The following is a 22540-nucleotide window of genomic DNA, read 5'->3' as shown; positions in this document are numbered from 1 at the left end:
CAAAGGTGGGTTCTGCTGGCTTTCTTTATTTTCCTAAGCAGGAAATCGAGGAGCTTGTCAAGGGTGGAGAAGAGGTGCAAAGTGCAGAGCTGCAGCCCCTGATAGGATATGGTCAGTGCTCAAGAAAGAGCACAGTTTGAACAGTGCAGGCTGGCTGTGGGATTGTGCATCCGTATGACATAAGCAAATATTGGACTAGCATAAATCAGTGGGGAAATGAACTCAGTGGCTGATTTTAGTCAGTGTCCAAGGTGGGAAAGGCCACTGAATGTATCACTGCTTTTTCTCTTGTTCCTTTCCAATGCTGACTACTTTTAGGGTTTTCCTGGCATCTGAGATTACTAGGAAGAAGATAGATAGCCCATTATGGTTTCTTTTGGAAGGACAAGAGTTGTAATTATCCAAAAATCACAATGCTAACTTGTGTTATCATTTCCTGATGATTGTTCATAGCCAAAATAGAGGAAAACAGATATTCCTCTTTGAATTGAAGAAAAATTTTGGAACATATGAGAGGTAAGTGTTTTGAAAAATATGTGAGTTCAGTTAATTCTGAATCTGGTTTTTATCTTGGGGTATGGGATCTGTTTTTAGACAAGGTCCTTAGAAAAATTACATTAATAGCAGCAGCAAGCTGAGGAGATAAGAATGAACTACTTAAACCTGCTACTTTGATATTTGTTATCGATAAATTCTACTCAAATATTTCTCACAGGGAATAGCATTATGTCTTTGGTTGACTATGGGATGTACATTGATGGGTACTGAAAATTTAGGACATTTGGAGCTTTCCAATAATATGGCTTGACAGGTAATTTTTTAATTTTGGGAGCATGGAAATGACATTGCCATGGTCCTTTCCCAAAGACTCCTTGTCTAATTTCTTTTTCTCTTAACTCTTAATGCATATTCTAAGGTTTCTAGGGCCAGAGTTAATGTTTTTGCTCCCCAAGTGTACCCTGCCAAGTCCAGTGAAGTTCTGCTCCACATCTGCTCCACATCCAACAACTTCCACAATGGTGACAGCTCACCTCAGATGATTACTAAAATCTGTGTCAGTGTGAAGGAAAATTGGATGAGGGCATGGAATGGAAAAGAATGGATGTTCTTCTGGAGTAGGAGCAGCTCAGCCTGAGATAGGTTTCACCAGACTCCCACCTAGAAGAATATGGGGAAAGCAGTGAAAATAAACAACATAAAAGCACAGTGGGATCCAAGCAGTTCAAGATGTTGAGAGCAGAGTGGAGAATGGGTAGGGAACCTGGAAAGAAGAAATGTAGTCATCAGAGAAAGACTGAAAAAAAGGAGGTAGGGATATCTGCAAAATGAGAAACAGCATGTGCAGATGGCTACAGTCAGGGGAAGCAGTCAGTGGTGCTGTTCCTCTTTCGCTTTTTGTGAGGAGCTGGATCTCCCAGGAAAGTCAGTGAAATGTCAGTGTGACATCTGTGTATCTTTCCTCTGCTCTGTGGCTGAGTGAAGAGCTCCTCTCCTGTTCAAATGCTAGTTTTATGAGCTTTCCACCTGCTATCAAGGTGAGAGGGCATAAAGTCCTAAATCAAATAACAGGAAAGTTTGGGACTATTTAATCTAACACCCTCCTCCATTTTCACATGTTGAAAGATTTATTCACATTTCTGTCCAAAGCTGCATTCTTTTAAGTAAGTCTTTTCAGTCAGCCAGAGTATGTCTATATGTCAACAGAGCTTGAATTTAAACAGCAGCATTTGAAAGAAGTCTCCAGACCTGTGTGGTGCCCTATGGCACTTCATCCATGGTATTATCTGAGACTGTAAGAGGTTCTTGTGTTTGTATGTGGTGCTGTCCTTTTCAAAATAGTATGACCAGAAAGGAATGCTTTTGAAATATTTCATGGCAATTACCTATTTGGTGCAGCTGTGCTGTAGGAAGAGGATGGCAGAAGCAGTTCAGGCTGTAGGGTTTTGTGATGTTGATGGAGCTTATGCACCTTCTACACTTTTCATTTTTTAAGCTTTTACTTTTGAATGCTTTTAAGTTGTGGGAGGCCACCTCTGTGGTCAAAGTGAGGATGAGGATGTCCTTCTGATGGCTTAACTGTCTGCTGTGTGCTCTAGCAAGCATTTATAACAAGGTTTTAGATAAGACCATTGTAGTAGTCTCAAATGAATCAAAAGAAACACATAAGGGGCTTTTCACTGTTCCTGTTTTGACACTTTGCAAGATTGGAACAAAGTTCAGTGTTTCTCTTCAGATGTTTTATACCCCAGATAGCGGTGTGGAGATATGTTTGACCAAAGATCTACCATACTGATACCTCTTGTGATCTGGTGAGCTCGGCCCTCCTGGTCACTCAGAAAAAAGACTTTCAGTGTGATTTCAAATGAATCATGCTCTAAAAGCGTCTATATTTCTCTGTCTTTGCTACAGAAGGAGCTCAGGGCAACCAGCTCACAAAAAAAATAAATGTCCCCACTGTAAAATCCTATAACTACTTGAGATTTAGTTCTCCCTTGGATGCCAGCAGTGCCTTCAGCTCACCATCTTGCCTAGAGTCAGCAATGTTCAGAGGCAAAGACCATATTTATCTCAGTGCTGTTGGAAAGGGCACCAGGAAATTCTGTACTGGATAGAGAATCCTGTGAAGAAGTTAAAAAGTCAGCTGTGAAATGTGTTCCCTCTGGGAAGAAGTCAAATATAAGAAGCAGGAATACAATTATCCTTGTGTTATCATGGAAGGCAACAGGCAATCCCATCAAGCTGCAGAGCTTGGATAGCTGTTAGGACACATGATGAGAGAAGGGGGTTTCACTTCAGGGTTGAATAGCTTGGGCAATTGGATGGCTTGAGCAGAGTTGGATCTGACAGAGAAGTCAGAGAAGTGCTAACCTTGTGTGAGTTTTGGATGATCGTGGTTAGGTTAATTAGGATACATTTCTGATGACAATTCTAAAATGAGCACTGCTCCTTCCATTTCCTTTGACCATAGACTCCAATTTGCAAAATATGAAGAACAGTAAGAGAAGAAACAACCTGAATACATAGGCAGATTTTGTTAGTACCACTATTATGCATCAATATCAGAGGTGATTTTTTTTTAATTGCCAGAATTCAAATCCTATTGGAGATGCATTTTTGGTGTAGAAATGACCTCTACTAATGACCCTTATACACTTGTGATGGCATAGTTTGTTAATTTCAGGGTATTGTGTTCACATTATGGAATTTGTATATCTTTAAAAATTAAAAAGTCCTTAAAACAGTAAAAAATCTTGCTTTAGATAAAATCAGTGATCTTTGCTTACCATGAGGAGGCATTGCTACTTTTTCTGTATTCTTTCATCTAAGGTTTAAAGATTATTTTGCTCATATAATAATCGGGGTTTGGTTTAGTGATGAACACAACGGTGGTGTTTGATTGATGGTTGGACTTGATGATCTTAGAGGTCTTTTCCAACCTTAACAATTCTATGATTCTATGATTAAGAAAAGCTCTTGATATAGGAGTAAGAGAAATTGAGAAGCTACTCATCCCAAACTGCTGACTCTTACAAGAAGTGCAGGGATATATCTTCCAAGTTCCAGAATGCTATAATCTCATTTTACGGGTTCTCTGTAAATTAAGTCTAGTTTAGAAGTCTTGGATGTTGATTCAGCTAGAACATTCTTTTGTACCACAAAGAAAGAGGAAAAAAGTTGATGCTTAATAGAGTTCAGTTTTGATGTCTTTGGTCCCATTACCATGCCAGTTCTGGTCCTACACTCACATATTTTGCAAGACCAAGGAGACAGTTTGTGAATGGGAGTGAACATAAGCTGTGGTTATCAGAACAAATAAGTCTTGACACATTGACCTCAAGCTGAATTTCAGCTTTCCTGGATCAGCAAAATTCTGGGTATCTTGTTTGTAAAACTGTCTAGAAATTCAGTTACTGGTGCTAAGTATTCACATTCCTTTTGAACTATTTGTTCATAAGTATTGAGATGGGGTTTCTAGTTTTTACCACATGTGAAATACATGAGAAATCATTCACCTATGAAGCAGCCATCTCTATAATGAAATATGGCAACTTTCTAGAGCACAATATAATATTCTGAAGGCATAAAAGGAGACCAAACAACTTTTTCTGAGTTAACTACTTAAGGAATTTTAGGTCAATGGAAGGTAATTACCCAAAAATTAACTTGGCCCATGTGTACAGGCTAACATCTGTATTGCAAAGTTGCAAAGTAAATGCCACAGATGTCTATATAAAAAGTAACAGATGCACTCAGTGCTTGGATTTCAGATGCCACCTAAAAATCTTTCTGTTATAGGTGGTCCTTCCCCTCACATCTTCCCCAGCCCTACACAGAGCACTCACTTGTTACTGGTTTAGACTGCTGTCTGCTACACAGCTCATTGGCAGCCTCTTGTACTACAGCTTTGCATGAAAGAGCTGTAATTTTATTTATGACAGCTGGCACTGCAACCTTTTGTTTGCAAGTCAAAAAAACCAGTTCACTGTACAACCAGAGTACAACTGAGAGAGCACCAGCTCAGTGCAACAGAGACATTTACAAAGATAACCTCTTACTTGTGCTGGAGACAATGTTTTCAGCAGATCTGGTGAGTCAGTGGAAGTAAATACTCAGTGCTTTGATAAGGGCACCAACACAGATGTCAGAAAGCAGCAGCCAAAGAAAGCAGTATTGTTACGGGATGCTGTGCAATATTAAGTGTTAAACAGCTATTTTTAAAGTGAATATTAACTTCAAAGTGATGGTAGAGGTCTTTATAGGAAGCTTTCTCCAATGGAAGCAGAGTGGTCATGAGCATCACACAGGTGGAAAATGCAATGACTGTGCTAATGCTGCTGCACAGCCACAGCTCTGAGGCTGGACATGGGCAGGACCCCAGTGTAGCCACAATGGGAGATGGCAGATGCATCCTGCACTTTGCAGCATGTCGAGTGATGTGCTTGGGGGCTGTATGGATGGGTCCTTGTATTTAGTGCAGCTCCCAGCTGTATCACCTGACCCCAGGTGCTGTCTCTTGGCTCAAACCAGAGTGTTGGCACCCGAGGTGGCTGGTGGCTGGGCTCACCAGCTGAACTGATTCAAGTTACCTGTAGGGTGACCTGGGATTCACTTTGGCACAACTAGCCAGCTCAGGCACAGCAGTGATGTGACCAGTTCTACCAGGGACACAGTAAAGTCTGCACTTATCAAGGAGTTCTGAGGTCTGTGAAGAAGAGGGTGAAGAAGTGGGCATCTCCCCTTCCCAATCTATGTGGGCACAAATCCTGCAGATAAGTCTGGTGCAGGGTACTCTCATAGCCTGGGACAGCTCTGTGTGCTGCTGTTGCCCCAGGCACACCCAGGTATCCTCAGCAACGTGCAGCCCTTTGGTACAAGTGCTCCATGTGCTGCCCTGACTGCAAAGCACTGCCTCTCTGACTTCCCCCTTCCCTTCCAGAGGACATCTCTGTCAGCATTGGAGCGGTCAGAGCAGCAGATTAGGAGAGCATCCAGCCTGGAGGAGCTGCTTCACATCACCCACTCTGAGGACTGGAAGCTGTGGAAATGCAGGCTAAAACTCAAGAGCCTGGCCAACTTAGACTCTCGCTCTGCTTCACATCGCTCTACCAGATTTGCTGCTGCTTTCTATGATATTGACACACTGAAAGGTAGGTGCAGGTTTGTGGCCAAATCTGATCTCAGCTTCAAGGCCCCTCCTTGATTCTTGTGCAGTAAACTGTGAAGTAAGGGGTTTCCTAGAATATACCCATACTAGAAACAACAGGGTGTTTCTGAAAAATGACTTTGTATGAAATCATGTCAGACAACAGCCTGAGTATACCTCCCTGTTTTGTGGCCAAATCAGGCTTATTTTCTCTGCATACTCTCCAAAGGGAAGATGTACTGTTCAGGGATTTGTCAGTGCACAAAAGAAAGAGAAGTCAATGTACAAAAACCAGGTCAGAATGACTGGATGATGGGCTGAAGGGCAGCTTTGTGCTACATCTCAGAACTTGCTTGCAGGCAGAAATGAATAAACTTTACTGCAGGCATAGAAATCCCCTTTTTATTAGGTGTGCTCTGATACAAGGCACTGCACCAGCAGCAGTGTCTGTGTGGGAATTGAGAGGAAAAAGGTGTTGCCCTAACCTCGATCTGTTTGAGGAAGTTTCTCCAGAGAAAAGAAGACCTCGAGGCAACCAACCAACAACTAAAAGTGGAGAATCACAACCTACTCCTTCCATCTGGAGCAAGTATGAATAGTGTTCCTTGTAGCTGTGATGCTCAAGAGACATTATATATTCATGGATGTAAAACAAAGGATCAGTTACTACATTTTGGTCCAGCAAATGGGCATCCTACAGCAAAGCTAAACTGTAGCCTAATGAAGGACAGGCTGAGATAATCTTTGTTTTTATCCTGCTGTGATATTATCATATCACTTTCCTTTTGGGAAATCAGATATTACTGATCCTGTTCCAATACCACTTTTACAACAACTCCAGCCTCATTCACACACTATTACTCAGCTAAATGATGTCTGAACAAAGGTCTTAAATTGCTTCCCTGAGCCACAACACAGAAATGTGTATACAAGTGCCTGTCTGAAGAGGATTTTCATATCACAGGCATAGCTTTATGCTTTCCACAGAAATTTTATACAGAAAAAAAGTTAAAACAAATACACACATGAAGAACAATTGAGAAAGATTTTAATAGTGATAAACATTTTGCTTATATAGCTCTGTAATTCAAAAACATTAAAAATCCATAGATTTATTAGGAGTACCCAGAGGCAAGTGGTGTAATCCTCTACTCACTGTTGCTTGTTTAGTGAACACCAACATTTCTGCAAAACTAAAACATCTCTTTTGTCAAAACAGCATGACAAAAGGGGATGTTATTAAATGTTACTGAGGCAGAGAACATTGAAATGGCCATTTTTCAATGGCAGAATAATGTAACTCAATATTTATAACATAAATAATGTTCAGATAATAAGGTCACTATGACATTTAGTGTGCTGTGAATTATTTGAGATGGTCACAAGGCTGGAGCACCTCTCCTATGAAGTCAGGCTAAGAGAGTTGGGGCTGTCCAGCTTGGAGAAGAGAAGGCTCCACAGAGATCTAATTGCAGCCTTCCAGTACCTAAGAGGGAGCTGCAAGACAGCTGGAGAGGGACTTTTCCCAAGGGCATGTAGTGAAGCTAAAAGTTTAGATTAGATATTAGGAAGACACTGGAACAGGTTGCCCAGAGAAGCTGTGGATGACACATTCCTGGAGGTGTTCAGGACCTGGCTGGATTGAATACTAAGCATCCTAGTCTAGAGGAAGGTGTTCCTGCCCACAGCAGAGGGGTTGGAATTAGATGATCTATAAGGTCCCTTCCCAGCTAAACTGTTTTGTGGTTCTATTTTACTGTGGTCATATTGATAGAGTTTTCTGCTTGGAACAGCTATTAGCTTGCTTCCTATTTTCCCTATGAAATCTAAATTTAGACACAGAGATGTCAGCTTTCTCATTAAAAGTCAAGGTGCTGAAATTCAAGTTTAAAAAAGCCCATTGGGCTGGCCATTCTTCCATTCAAAGTGGAGTTATCTCAGGACAGAAAATACTTTTGTTCTAATATATTAATATGTTCAAACTACTAAAGCTCCTTTTGAAAAAACAAAAGCCCATAAACATGTACTTCTTTCCCACACCCCTTCCAGTCATTAAACAGTGACCTTTCTGCCAAGTGCATCTGTTTTGTTTTAATAAAATGTTTTGATGAGAAGGCTGGGTCAAGACTTATCATTGTTTCACTAGAGTATCTTCCATGGCACTCCAAACTCCATCAGGGAAAATTCAGGACTTTGTTCCTCCTTTCTAAAGCATTAACGATGAATTCACTGAAATTTTGTGTCACTTCATCTAACCACAGTTTCCCCTGAGCTGCTCAATCACTAAGGACTGCCGCACTGTCAAGCTGGAGACTGCATCGCAAACAAATTTCTCAGAAACTGCTCTGTGCTTGGTCTCAGAAATGACCAGGGTGACAACAGGGCTTCTGAACAAAATGTGACACTCAGTTGCTTGGCAGCCAGTTCCTGTAACAGCCCTTCTACTAAAGAAGTGGTTAATAAAGTGAGGACGTGTGCAGCTGGAAAGGTCATAGCTGCTTATGCTCATTCAAGTGACATCTGAAGTGATTACTTGCACATACATTAGTGAGTCTGGCAAACACTTTATTTTCTATTTTAATGTTAGGATAAGATTGGTGTTTTGATAGAACTAGCATTACTCTAGAAAATTATATTAATTGTAATGATTATTCTTCTCTTAATTTATGCCTGTTCTTCACAATTCAGACATCAAACTTATTTCTTGTACTCTTTGCATGACTGAAAAATGGAGCAAATTAACCATATTGAAGGACTTGGCAGGAGTAAACAAAATTATTTGTCAATTGAAAAAAAGTTAAAGATAACAAAGGGAAAATCAGGAATGATAAAAATAGATCTTCACCTCAAGCCAAGGTATAGCATGTAGGTTAAAAGTATTCCAAGATTTCTTTTTTCTCAGATCTTCACTGTAAATGTAGGCACTGCTTTTACAATAGTAGGGAGCTGGGCTGCACTGGAAGATAGAGAATTTTTTTAATAGTATAAAAGTTGCTTTTCGTCTTTCACAAACCTGATGTAGGGGGTAAAGAAGAAAAATGTTTTTCATAATTTTAAGAATAACATAAAGCATAAGCATTGATGACTCATGAGAAATTCTATAACTTGAATCAAGTAAGCAAAAGGCAAAAAAAGGAGAGCCACCTCTTGACAGAACTCCATACTGTATTATGGTTATTAGGTAAATGTCACTTTTTTCTCTGTCTGGTTCAGGCAGTTAATGCATTATTCCTTTTCACAGTCAGAATTTGACAAATCAGTCAAGCCTGGTCTACTAGTCTACAGCAATTCAGAATTTGAGAGATGCCCTGGTGTTTTGAATAGACGACTCACGCTTGAATTCATATTCCTGTTATTCAGCCTTGAACCCCCTGGTGGTACTGAGGTGTGAGACTGTTTGTCTTGGAGTCACTGGGCATTTTGGAAGCTGTGCTCTCTGGCTGACATCCACCAGGAGTACTCAAACCCTCTGACCAGAATCTGGTAATCATTAATGTGCTTTTGCACCAAGGCCCAGGCCCTGCTGGGTCTGTGCTGGGGTGCACTCAGAGAGAGGATAAAGTGACAGTAAGGAAGGCTACCCTGCAGCAAAGGGGAGCAGAGCGTGGGGCAGCGAGGTCAGATAGACACTGAGGGAGTCTCAGCTAAGGGAAATCAATGCAGCTCCACCTGATCTTCTGGAATGAACAGAGATTTTGGTCATTTGCATTAAAAGCTAAAGGCAGATAAATGCAACAACTCTGCAGTGCAGCTGGTGTAAGTTACTGGGATAATTTTGCACTTAGACTCCCTCTGGTCCTTAGATTGATCCAAATAAGTGCAAATTGATCCAAGTAAGTGCAAATGGCCTGCCAGCACTTCATTTTTATTTATATAATGCTTTTGCTTCACTAATCAAGAGGTTTAACTTTGCCATGATTGTTCATAAAAATGCTCTTTTCTCCAGTCATAGATGAAGAATGGCAAAAGACTCAGTGTGTGCCGAGGGAAACCTGTGTGGAAGTTGCCAAAGAGCTGGGTACAACAACCAACAAATTTTTCAAGCCTCCCTGTGTGAATGTGTTCAGATGTGGAGGCTGCTGCAACGAGGAGAGTCTCAGCTGCATGAATACAAGTACAACTTACGTGTCGAAAACGGTAAATGAGGCTATTCATCTGTTTTCTTTTTACCCTGGCTCACCAAAAAGGGAGGGGAAGGAGGATGTTTGGTTTCTGAGATCCTGTTATGAAAGATCTGTCTCCACTATCATAACAAACAGAAGAATTAATTTTTTATCCATGTGGAGTGAATGCAGGAGTGTGCAATAGCATTTTACGTTCATGTTGCATTATTAGAAGTTGTTTATATATGTGCAAAGATGGAAAATTAGGTCCTGAGAAAGTGACTGCAGGCTCATGATGATCAGAAGTTAGATCCTTCTTTAAATTATTGTTACTTGGACTGGGGACTCCTTGAGAGCATTGTCTCCTAGGAATCCTCTGTATCCAAGGTTTAACCCCAGGAAATTTTGTTGTGTTGGGCTGCTGTATTTCAACATTATCATCTGTGCCAAGAGGCCTGGCTAATAATTTTGGATGCGTAATTTTGCAAGCCAAAAAAAGAGACATATTCATCAGGAGAGACCAGATGCTCTTAATTAGCATGCCCCAGTATCTGAATGTCCCAAATCACACACTTCTTAGGGAAAGAAAGGCATAAACCAGTTGTCAATTACTAAATAGGTGCAACAGGCAATACCCAGGTTTTAATGACCAGTCCCAAAAACTGAGCATAGAGTAGTCAGACAGCTTTTTTCTGTAGACTTCCGCTAGAGGCTATGTACAGAGATATCTTGCTCCAGTGGGTGACTGAGCAGAGCTCCAGGTTTAGTATTTTCAGTCCACTCTGTGGATGAAACCATCCATTGTTCATCAGCAGTCTGGTCTAGTGCACCCCTGCCCATGGGAGGGGGTAAGGGGTTGGAACTGATCTTTAAGGTCCCTTCCAACAAGCCTTTCTATGATTCTATGGTTCATACCCACAGATGAAGCACGGGACACTCTTTGATAAACCTTCATCTTGTGCATTCCTATTTCACTTGGCATAATAAATGAAACTCTACTTGTGAAAAAAACCTTTTCTTTAAATCATAATAAAGATCAAGGGCAATTGTTTCAAAAAGAAAACTGAAGCCCTTATGGGGAACAGGTCCAATTCACTTCTGTATTTATTTTGTGTTTGTTGGAATGTAATTCCACTGTGTCTGGTTGTACTGGAATATAGCTGGAGTAAAATAAATCAGGGCCTGTCCTTCTTGCGTCAATGCTCATTAGTTGCTTTCATTCCACACCAGAAGGAGAAAGCTGTTATGAGCTGATGGCCACACACAGAACACATCTGATCAGCTCAGGGAGCTAGGTCAGGCTAAGAAGTATTTATTTATTTTTGTGTTTTTTGAGCAGCAGTTCATAAGTTTGTTGAAAAACTGCACTTTTGCAGCGTGTAATATTCCTTTAGCATCCTTCAAAATAATCATTCTCTCAAAATCCCCAGATAAGTTCAATTTCTGGATATACCACCATTAATTCAGATTTATTCACCTAATGGAATTATTTTCATATTCCCATATTAGTGAGAGGATTCTTTTCCCTTGGTATAAAATATTGAGTGGAGGATATTGATGCCACCTGAAGTTAGACTGCAACATGCAAGTTTTAATGCCTAAGCAGTCTGCTTAGGAATACTCAGCCCCTGCAGGTGGATGCAGCTTTAAGCCGAGACATGCTGGGACACCAAGACGTGCTCAATGCTTTGATTTCCATGGGAAAGAAGCTGGTTTGAGAGGCAGAGGGGGTGTGGATCCCTTCAACAGTTCCTACAGGAGCTGCCCAAGGAACCAGAGCCTCCTCAGGCCTATTCAGAGCTCACTCAACAATCCGGATGCACTGAAATTGGGCTGCTTTGACTCTCTGTTGACTCAAGCTCCTGCTGTAGTCAACAGAGAGACATTTCCAGGATAATTCCCTGCAGAAACCCAGCTGAAGCAGAATGAACTTTCCTCTATTTACTCCTGTATCTTCCTTCTCTGAGGAGGCTGTGGGGGTTAAGTTAGGTCCCTAAAGATGCATACTGTGATTATACCCAAGGACAGTTAAGTAGCTGTCTCTGTAAGTAGTAGAGACTCATCTGATGGTACAACCAAAAACAAAGTTCTCTACACCTACCTCTTTCCCATTTGTCCCTAGAATCCAAAATAGGTTTTTGTGTTTGCTTGCAAATAATTCTGAGTAGTCTTGGGTGTTTAATAGCTGTAATACAACACTAGAATGCCCATTTTGGCAAGTCCCTACCTTGATGGGCATTGCTTACTCTTCAAAAACCTCAGTGCACTTCTGCTCATTTATATTTATGGTAACTATCTCTAGATAAGAACAAGGGTGGGGGAAATGGTGGAAAAGAATACAAGATTTTTCTTTAAAATTGTAATTATTAATAACTATTAACTGTAGAATGGAAACTGAAAAATAAATGCTATTTGTGCCATCTAGCTGTTTGAAATCTCGGTTCCCTTGACAAGTGTTCCTGAGCCTGTGCCCATCAAAATTGCCAATCACACAGCCTGTAAGTGTACATCAAACACCCAGCGCCACCAGTACACCATCATACGAAGATCTGTCCAGTACCCAGAAGAAGATGGGTAAGTCCCTCATTTGCAAACTTCTAGACATGTTGAAATTTTTTTGTCCTGATATGCATGTTATAATGGCCTATTCTCTTTCTGTTAGCCCAACAGTTTTTCTGAATAACTTGGTTATCACTCAGCATTAGAAAGTTCACCCAAACCATGTGAATTTTAAGTGAATGGTCATCAGAATCCAACAAACTGTAGGCTAGTTTAGCAGCATATGGAGTCACTAGGATATTTAGGTTCTTTAGCAGGGACTCAAAATGCTCCTATTGGCACTATGTTCCACTGCAGCTATTTGAGAATGTGTGCATAGATGTTTTCAGCCTGACACAGTTACTCTGCTTGTGCATTATTTAGCCAGTGCACACTGAGTTCTGTGCTCAGGCTAAAGCCCTCTGTCACACTTTATGGCACCTTGGGTCAGAATCAATGTGAATCTTGGCTTTTCACTTTTTGATCCAGTCTTGGTTTACATCTGTCAGGCTCATGGATGGGAGAAAAGTCACTTCACATCTCACTCCAAAATGTGGCATAAAATACTAGTACTCCTGGTAAGGAAAGGCTACATAAATTAAACAAAGGCTCTAGAAAATGAAATAGCTTGCATGACTCACTGGAAGTCAGCTCAAAAATCTCTGTCAAGCCCTACATTTGGCTTATCCCCATCACTGCCCTTCAGTTGGACATGGGGTGGTGAGAGGTGTCATTTCAGCAAATTTCACTCCAGCCCTCCCTCAGCCTGCTGGTCACTCTGAATCCTCTTTCTTAACAAATACATAAGAACCTCAGTCTTTTTTCAGTTTGTGAGTTTTCTTCCCAGAGCAAAGGGCTTGAAAGTCAATCTGTTCTTCTAACACTGAAATAGTCCCCTGTGCATCCACGAACATGGGCAAATTAAACTGGAACTGACCCTTCTGGCAGCAAGGCAAAATTCAGTAAACTTACACAACATGAATACTGCAGGACAAAGACCACCCTGCCTGGGGTAAAGCTGTTTTATAGAGAAAAGTGGAGCTGAAAAACTGTAGCTTTTTCCTAAGCCAGAGTGTTCCCCACTGTCATCAGAACCAGCCTTTCTTCTTTTTGCAGCAGTAATGCACACAGGTGCCAGGCCTTCACGTGGGACAGGTGGCAGACCCAGCACACCAGCAGCTCATTTTGCCAAATGCCTACTCTGATACTCCTAAATATATTTTTTTAAATTCCTATCTCAATCTCTTTTTCTTCTAGATGCCCCTTTACCAACAAATTTTGTCATAATGGATGGATCTGGGATAGTGACAAATGTGAATGTGTTATAGACACACAGCACTCCAACAGACGAGAAGGTAAAGATGGAATGACAAAGAGACACTTTTGCATATTATCTCCAAGCTCTCTGTCTCTCATTCTGGTCTTCTTCTCACTTTTTTTACATTAAGAGAGTTAAAGTTTTTATTCCATATCCCTAGGTAGACTTGGATTATGGTTTGGAAACTTACCTGAAAATAAACACACATATGTTCTTAGCCCCATCTCATGTTTTTTTGCTTGGATGTTTTAGTCTCTCTGTATCAGCAATCTGAGCAGGACATAGGAAAGTATTTATAAGACTTTGTGAAGTAGGTACCCTGTACAAATTTTTATTTCACATGCACCTTAAATTGTATGATTTGCATTAGGGAAACTTAACTGTAGAAAAAAATGCCCTAGAATACATTGCATGGGGCAGGTACTAATTTAATTCTTAATTTTATTTTTAGTTCTTAAGAAAATAATTAATAAGCAATAAGATAGGCAAAACCAGGCCTGCATGTTAGCTGTAGTCAGTGCAAAAAATTATATGATCTTTCAAAATATTTCAGTACCGTTAATGGTAATCTTAAGTTATTTAGGAATCTTTCAAACTGATATTCTCTACATATGCAGGAGCATGTATGCATACTTCTTCAGGATTGTAGAAGGAAATGGAAAAGGATAAAAATTGCAGAAGAATAGCAACTGCCTTTCTTCCCCTGCTTCTCCTGTAAAATTTTAATTTCTCAAGGAAAATTGCAGGAATTATTCTGGGTAGTGATTGTGCAAGTCTAAATATACTTACTAGCAATAAACACTAAGAGAAATACAATTTTCTCCAAGTCCTGTGTAAGGTTTTTAAAAATTGTTTTTCTCAGGAAATTGTATTGGTCAAAATAACATGATCATAGCACTAGAGGAAACAGAGAAGGAAACCATGCCTTTGTGCTTTAAGCTGCATTCAGCGAGAGAAAGAATAAACCATTCAAAGCAACAGTACATCAATTTGGCAAGCAATTCCTAGACTAGCAAACTAAAATAAAGCTAAATAACCTCATAAGCTGGTCTACTGATTGCAATCTCCTAATGTTAATAAGCAAGAAATAATTTGCATAGTGGTTTCACTCTATCAGGTTAGGCAGTCAAACAAGTTAGACTTTTCCGTCCAGAAAAGATTAGTACTCTGTTTTAGACTGAGCCTGAAGGACTGAGAATAGCCAGAGCCCTTCTACCTCCGAGGCTTTTGAAAAGTCAGCTTGGAGCATTAAAATCTGTGGCTTGTGTAATTATGGCCTTTGTTGACATAGACTCAATACTTCCTCAGAAGAAATATCATTCTCTGAAGTACATTGTGTTTGGCAAGTGGCTGGGACAAAATAACTTAAAATCTGTCTTTGATGTTGAAACAAAGTGAGATTGAAACACTCAACACCACTTCACACATGCCAAGCTGTATCACCCCAAGGAAAGGGTTTGTCTTCCAAGAATTTTGGGCTGACTCCTTCCTTACTTTCAATAGGCCTCAGGTTTTATTCCGTTGAGATACTAGTTTTTCATCATTGAGTAAATAATAATGAAAGTTTCTTTCAAGTAAGGTGCAAGCCTTTTCTGCCCACTGAGATCAGGGATCAGATGGCAGAGGTGAAGTTACATTTCACATTCCATAGGTTACATACAAGAGCTAATTGTAAAGCCACAGGAAATTACCTTCCCAATGACACCTTATATGCCATGACCTTTAACCAGGGATGTGCTGCTTGCATTTTAATAAAGCTTTCACAAAATGTGTTCCCTTTTTGCTAGGATTAGCTTCATATTGTACTCCAGATGTGCATTTTCAGGGAAGATACTAGACAGTGAGTTCCCTTGGCTGTTGTGGCTTTTTTTCTGAAACAAAGTATTTTCTTTCATCTTTGACAAATATGAATGTGCTCCTTGTTCAAGTGCTAGGCCAGTTTGCCCCTAATAGACATAGTATTACTGCTTAAAAATTTCTGCAGTGACTGTGTAGTGAAGTACACATGTGGTGGGTGTGGTACTTTGCATGGATGTGCCTTTTTGTCACGGGTGCAGACTAAATCCTTTTTGAGATTATCTTTTTAAAACTTGCTGTCCAGTAAATATTTGTGCATTCCAAAGCATAAAAGTAGGCTCTTGCAATATACATCCCCCTATTTTTTTTGTGCTAAGTTCAACCCACAAGAAATAGCAGTATTAGAATAAAGTGAAATGATCAGCACAATCCCCTCGAGTCCTTTTCTGCACAGGAAGTTGCAACAGAAATTGTGAAGTCTAGAATGTATCAGAAAGTACATGTGTGAGTCCTAATGAATATAGAACATATAAAGTCTCTTCAAAAGCAGAATTTAGTCATGTAAAGCTTACTGCAAAAATATAAATGTGCTATTGCAGGACTCCCTCCTCTTGCTGAGCTGGCTATGTGTGGACAACATATGGAATTTGATGAAGAAAACTGTGAATGCATCTGTAGACATAAGTGTCCCACAGATTTCTTTCAAAGTAAAGAGAACTGCAGCTGCTATTTGTGTAGGGAGAGCCAGGAGAGCTGTGCTCTAAAGCACAAGATATTTCATGCTGAAACCTGCAGGTAAGTGATCCTTGCCATTCAGTGTCTCCATTGCAAGAGCTGAATTAGAGGTGCAAGTGCTTAATTGGCTGGGAGTCCACTTGGGATAAAATACCTTGCTGAAGCTAGGGATATAATAATAATAATAATAATAATAATAATAATAATAATAATAATAATAATAGCAACAACAACAACAACAACAACAACAACAGCACTTACCATATAAAAGGAACCTAAGGTTTGTTTGTATTTTTAAGAAATCGGGACAAGGCCACTATTCAAGTGTCAATACTTACCACCTTTTTTTTTTGCTGATCTTTAGGGAATGGTGATTAAAATTGTACAACTGGTGTTAGTTTTGCAATGAGATACTGAGTCTTGTAGGTAGGCAGAACCCATCCTGTGCCAGCTGTTCTCTGTGCCAGCTGAAGGCAATGTCATGGATGGTTAGGGACAAAGGCTCCCTAAATTTGCACACAGACCACACAACGCATTCCTTATCCAGTTTGTCCTCAGAACAAGTAATTTTCTAAACCTAATGCAATTTTGTACACATATAAATCTACTCAACCAGCTCTGACCCCACTGAGAAGCAGGAAAATTGTTCTGGGGCTACTATACTCCATGAATTTTCCTAATCTGTTTGTATTATTAGTTTTGAGATTTCAGTGTCAAATCTCAGATAGAAAATGCCCTCATGGATAAGTTAATTTTTTAAATTTTTCAGAAAGCTTTGATTCTGTGTAGAGACCCAGGAGCATGCAGTAGTTTAGTCTTGAAGTTTATGAAAGGATAGTCAGCATCCAGTTCCCCTGGGCAACTTGGCAGAGCTGTAGCTCTCTGAGTGGTCACCCACAGGGTCCACTCCCAGTGGCTTCATAGATTCATTCACAGAGAAGATGCTGTGGAAGAATTAACATTTGCATCATGAGGTTCAGCTTTGAAAAGAAAAACAAACACATAATAGTTGGCAAGTATAAAAATAGCTAAAAGAGCAGAGCTAAAAATGAGCATGAAGGAATTGGTTATTTATATGTTTCAGACAGGTGGGAGGGGAGCAATGTAATAATTGGTTTACATGAATTTGGCATCTAGAAATTCCTGTAATCTGGATGCAGGACCTCAGTGCCAGATTTCCATGCAGTATTTCTGGAGGATCAAAGCTTAATCATGAAGTGAGATCAGCTACTTTGCAGAGTCCAAGGGCAGCAGTATCCAGTGCTAACCCTCAGGACTTCACTGGTCTCAGGAAAGGAAAATATCACTGAAGTTGTGAATCTGGACAAACGGACCACTGCCAGACATGCTGCTGTAGTCAGAAACTGTGAGGCAGTAAATTCTTGTCTCCCTGTGCTGTAGAATGTCAACACTTTCCCAAACAGTGTGTAGGGAGCATTGCAGTGTTCAATGATGAAAAAGTTGAGAAATGTGACAGCGAAGAATTTTCATATAAAAATGCTTTTCTCTTTTGTGTTCTTTCTCCTTTATCAAACAGTTGTGAAGACAGATGTCCATCCCAACCCAGAACATGCCCAACTGCCAAACCAGTGTGTTCCAGGCATTGTCGTTGTCCAAAAGAGAAGAGAGGTTCTCATGGGTCCCAAAGCAGAGAAACTCCTTGACTGAACTTCCCCTTTTCTTTGAAAATCCACTGCTTTGCAAAGTAGCTGCCACTGACTTTCAAACAATAGTAAACATGAACATCTTCCACATTAATAGCAGAAGAATTAATACAGTCTGCATTTATTTATTAGAGTAATCACTAATTGCAAGTGAATCCTCTGGGACATTGGTAATTGTTCTCTAAGAGGTAACAACAGCTGATGAATTTCTGGCTGCATGGAAGAAAGATTGGAAAGTACCAGTTCAATGTTACATTATGGAAGATGAAACTGTGTAATGGAAATAGAGTCACAGTCTCCAGCCAGTCATTCAGAAATTGAGACTTGATAATCTTAGCCTCTGAATCCTTAGCTAATGCAGCTCCTGGGTAAAACTTTCTTCAGAAATTCAGTGTACAGGATTTGGCTTCTAATAGGTTCAGCACTGAGTTATTTGATCTACTGTTCAGCTTTGATTATAATTTTGTGTTTATTGTACAACTACTGTCAGATGTGCCATATTTAAGTGTATATAAGAAAATAAATACATCAGTTATTCAAATGGATTTGATTTTTCTCTGTTATTTTAAAACTCTGCCCAACAAAAAGAAAGTAAGAAAAACCCCAAAGCCATTTCAAGTACAGTTTTCTTACATTTGTTCCACAGGGACTGGCTCCTGTCCAAACCCAGGTCAAAACAAGGTCACTTGACCCAATAGTTTCAGTAAAAAAGAAGCTTTTTTTCCCCCGTGTCTGCCTGACAGCTTGTGTGATTTATTTATTTGCTCCTGGTGTAGTGTGTTAATCTTTTTAAGGGGATAACAGCACACTAGTACTAACTATTCAGTGACTTTTTTGAAAAGCACTAGAAGATGGTTTTCCTCTTAGTCTACCACACAATGAAAATATCTCCTTTGCACTGAAATTCCTCTCCCCAGTGTGAGGCCTGAGTAACAGTGCTTTAACCAGATCAGAGTAGGGCAGTTTTATTTTCTAAGCCACTGAAGTCTGTTGTGAGTTAGTCCAGAGAAAATATTATGAGCAATAATCCTGAACTGGAAGTGATAGTCTTGACATCTGTATGATTTTTTTCCCAGTTGCTGAATTCTCCAATTCTACACTGCACTGTGAACAAAGGGAATAGAGTATATGAAACAAATGCTACAGAGATGGAACATTTGACACAACACAGGGAACAGGAAATGGATTTCTGATGTGCAACTAAGATTTATTTTTTTATTACTATAAGAAAAATAGATTGCTTTATAATAAAAATAGAGCCAAATCCTGTAAGATTGATTGAATGGCTGGAAAAAGCACCAAACAATTAACCATGCCTTTAGTCTCAGTAAGGCATTTAGGATTTGATCCTGAGTGTTGGGAGTGTTTCCTAAACCAGCTGGGACCTAGGTCTGGCAAACATACCTGCAGGCTATTTGTGCTATCTATTCAGTGAGCTGGCCTGAGATCCTCTGACCTGTGAGCACAGTCTGACCTGTGAGCACCCTGGTGGAGCCCCTGCAGCAGGGCTACCCTGGGCTGCACTGGGCTCCTGCCTGTGGGTGCTCCTCCAGAGAGAAGGACACATCCCACCAGCATGAACTCTGCATGGACAAGAAGGGGAAGGTGATCCCAGTGCAACACCAGGTGAAGCAGCCTGGCAGCACAAGCACAGCCTTACATCTCTCCTGCTCCTCCAAGAGGCTCTAAATTCAAACATCTGTGTGATGGTGAGGTCCCTGAGCTCCACAGGGGAGTGAAAGGAGTGAGTGAACTTCCCCATCACTTCTATCTCATCTGGGGGCACCCTGACCAAATGGCTGTGTTGCCAATAAGTTGCACCTGTAGCACACTCTTCAGAAAGCCAGGGAGCTGCAGTGGCAAACCTGACACTTAACTGGTAGCACCAGAGGTATATGGAGTAAAAATACACCTTTATGTGAAACCACACAAAAGTGTTTGTAAAGCTAAATTCTGTGAAAAGAAAACAAGCTTTTAAATTTCCTAGCTTATCCTGGAGTTTAGCAACTGGACTGCTATATTAATTACATCTGTGTCATGTCAGTGTTGATCTGTAGAGGCTTTTTTGGTTTCCTGTCCAGACCAGTGAATATATCAACTTCATTTTCCAGAATGGAACGCTCTTGCCAGAGAGACAAGTAAGTCTGCTTCAACCCCAGAAGGCTCTTAGATAAAGCAGTCACTGAGGGGATAAAAACCATGTTCCAAAGATTTTCTTACAGAGATAGAGAGGGATTTCAACATGAACACCTAACCTCCAGGAGATTACAATGGACATTAGAATACCTAGGCTGGAAAGGTACCATCACTGACCACCACTGTGAACCCTGCTCTGAGCTTTTCACATTTCCCCATTCCACTGAAAAAGGGACCAGTGCCTGGATGTCCAATGCAGGACTGAAGATCCCAGTGGGATGGAGTGAGATGAGATCTTGCTATATCCATAGGCTTCTTTCAGTCTAAGCCTCTGGGTAAGTTTAACCTTTAACTTCAAAATTTTGCTTTTAGATCTTGTGGATCACTTTGTTAAACACTTAGGCAAATATTTTTTTATAGTGTTGTGGTTTAGTACCCCACAACTCACTTGCCCTACCACCACCCTAGTGGGGACATTTGGAAAGAAAAGGTAAACCTAATGGGTTGAAGTAAGAACAATTTGATAATTGAAACAAAATTAAATATAGCAGCTACAACAATAATAATGTTACTACTAGTAGTAGTTGTAATGGAAAGGGGAGAGAGAGGAATAAACCCCAAGAAACACAAATGATGTACAACAGAATTGCTCAGAACCCACTGAACAATGCCCAGTCCATCCCAGTGGTGATGGGACTCCCCTTCCCTAACTCCCCCAGGTTATGTACTGGGCATGATGTTCTATGGAATGGGATATCACTTTGTCCTGTTGAGGTCAGCCATCCTGACTGTGCTTCCTTACAGCTTCCCGTGCATCTGCTCTCTGTCAGAGCATGGGAAATTGAAAAGCACTACTTAGCAATAGCCAAAACATCAGTGTGCTATCAATATTCTCATACTAAAGACACAGCACTGTACCAGCTACTCAGAAGAAAGTTAACTCTATCCCAGCCCAAACCAGGATAGATACAGACATGCTCAAAAAACAGAGAATGTGTGATCATCAAAAAAACCCACACCTGGTCAATGTAAAATTCAGTGTTATTTTCTCTGAATTTACCCCCGTACAGATTCTTCTACCTGTGAGGGGTTTCTGTTTTGCAGAAGCAATGTGCCTGAAAGCTTGTGGGTTAAGAGTGGCTCTTAGGCTTACTGTGAAGACAGAAAAGGAAACTGCTTGTGTTCACTAGAAAGCATGACCTAAGCAGCCAACACAGAAGCTTTTATCTAGTTTATAACTTAGATTCTCCTTAGGGGTTCTCAGCCCTAGTTTCTAGAAGCCTTATGAATGCACTTCTGCATGCTTCACGCAGGATTGTCATCTCTGGTGCAACCTACAGGCATCTTGCATCCTATTTCTTTTACAATAAATTCCTACCCCTGAGGATCATCTGCTCCTAGGGCCCTGTGCCAGACTGTATTGTGCTGCTCTTTGCTACCCTGTTCTCCTAATTAGCAAATTACAAACCCTAGAGCATGTAGTGCATATCTGTAACATTCATTGAAACACTGTGTGGAACACTGCTCTTTGCTACCCTGTTCTCCTAATTAGCAAATTACAAACCCTAGAGCATGTAGTGCATATCTGTAACATTCATTGAAACACTGTGTGGAAAAGCTCAAGAATTAAAGCACAGTGCTGTGAAATGACAGCCCTGTGTGATGGTCTTCACTGTCACAGCCCCAAGAATATTTGGATGTCACTAACTCTTATGGTGCAGCCATAAATCCTCTATGTGGAAGACCAGGACTAAAAGGAGGCTCTGGGTGAAAATGCAGATAATTAGACTTTGGTGAGTATCTATAAAAGTTCAATGCTATTTTGTTGGTGAAATTCTGGATTTTTCATTGAAGAATATTCAACAAACTTTAAAATAGAAATGCTTTATGTTATTTTTCATATTGATACATCAGATTGACTTATAATTAGGATAGTTAATATAACAATTCAGAAGAATTAAATGAGGTATGTAAAATTCATGGCAGATCTGTTTTTTGACTGCTGTCATTAACTCTTAACCTATGACTAAATGACCCTCAGAGAGAGAAGGTTATTGAGCAGTGGAATGTTCTCTTTGAAGTTTGAAAGGCCTTTTATTACTGTGTTCAGCATGACTTGTTATTTAGGCATATGGATATGATTTACAGGTTTCATAGGCAGAATAATAGTGTAAAAATTCCTGTTGCAATGTGTATTAATTTTTATATAGTGAAAGATGTCTTTAATGTGATATTTGTGCTATGTATGTAATAGGAATGACAGTACTTAAATAATAATTTTTAATTCAAAATAAACATACATGATGTTTCTCAAGCCATCAATTTTTATTAGTTATATGTGCTTTCTTCAGGAAGGGGACAGGAATAATATGAATCAGAAAAATAGCTAAATATGCACACCGCTTGAAAGAGTCAGGAATTATTTACCTACTTGCAAAAACCATACTTCCAGAAGAACAGAGGTACATGTGATCTTACCAAATGCTGGTGACATGGAAGAAATTCAAGCACATCCTGAAAGCACTGCTCTCATTTACTTCAAAAGCTACCACAGGTCACATGCGGTGACATTGCTCATAGCAAGAATTATTCATCGGAGGGTTGA

General features: G+C 40.1%; 1 protein-coding gene across 1 annotated transcript in view; it reads left to right on the top strand.

Annotated features, from left to right (window-relative positions):
* The window catches only part of VEGFD (vascular endothelial growth factor D), a 30571-nt gene extending 12227 nt beyond the window's left edge, over positions 1-18344 (top strand). The window contains exons 2-7 of the mRNA XM_021532353.4: positions 5438-5648; positions 9591-9781; positions 12173-12321; positions 13543-13640; positions 16000-16195; positions 17673-18344. Coding sequence (XP_021388028.1) covers positions 5438-5648; positions 9591-9781; positions 12173-12321; positions 13543-13640; positions 16000-16195; positions 17673-17799 — 972 coding nt within the window. The 3' untranslated portion in view covers positions 17800-18344. The remainder of the gene's footprint in view (positions 1-5437; positions 5649-9590; positions 9782-12172; positions 12322-13542; positions 13641-15999; positions 16196-17672) is intronic.
* Positions 18345-22540: the final 4196 nt, after the last annotated feature.

The sequence above is a fragment of the Lonchura striata genome, chromosome 1 (assembly GCF_050655825.1).
Source record: "Lonchura striata isolate lonStrDom1 chromosome 1, ASM5065582v1, whole genome shotgun sequence".
Classification (NCBI taxonomy): Eukaryota; Metazoa; Chordata; class Aves; order Passeriformes; family Estrildidae; genus Lonchura; species Lonchura striata.
This window is presented reverse-complemented; position numbering and strand designations above follow the sequence as displayed.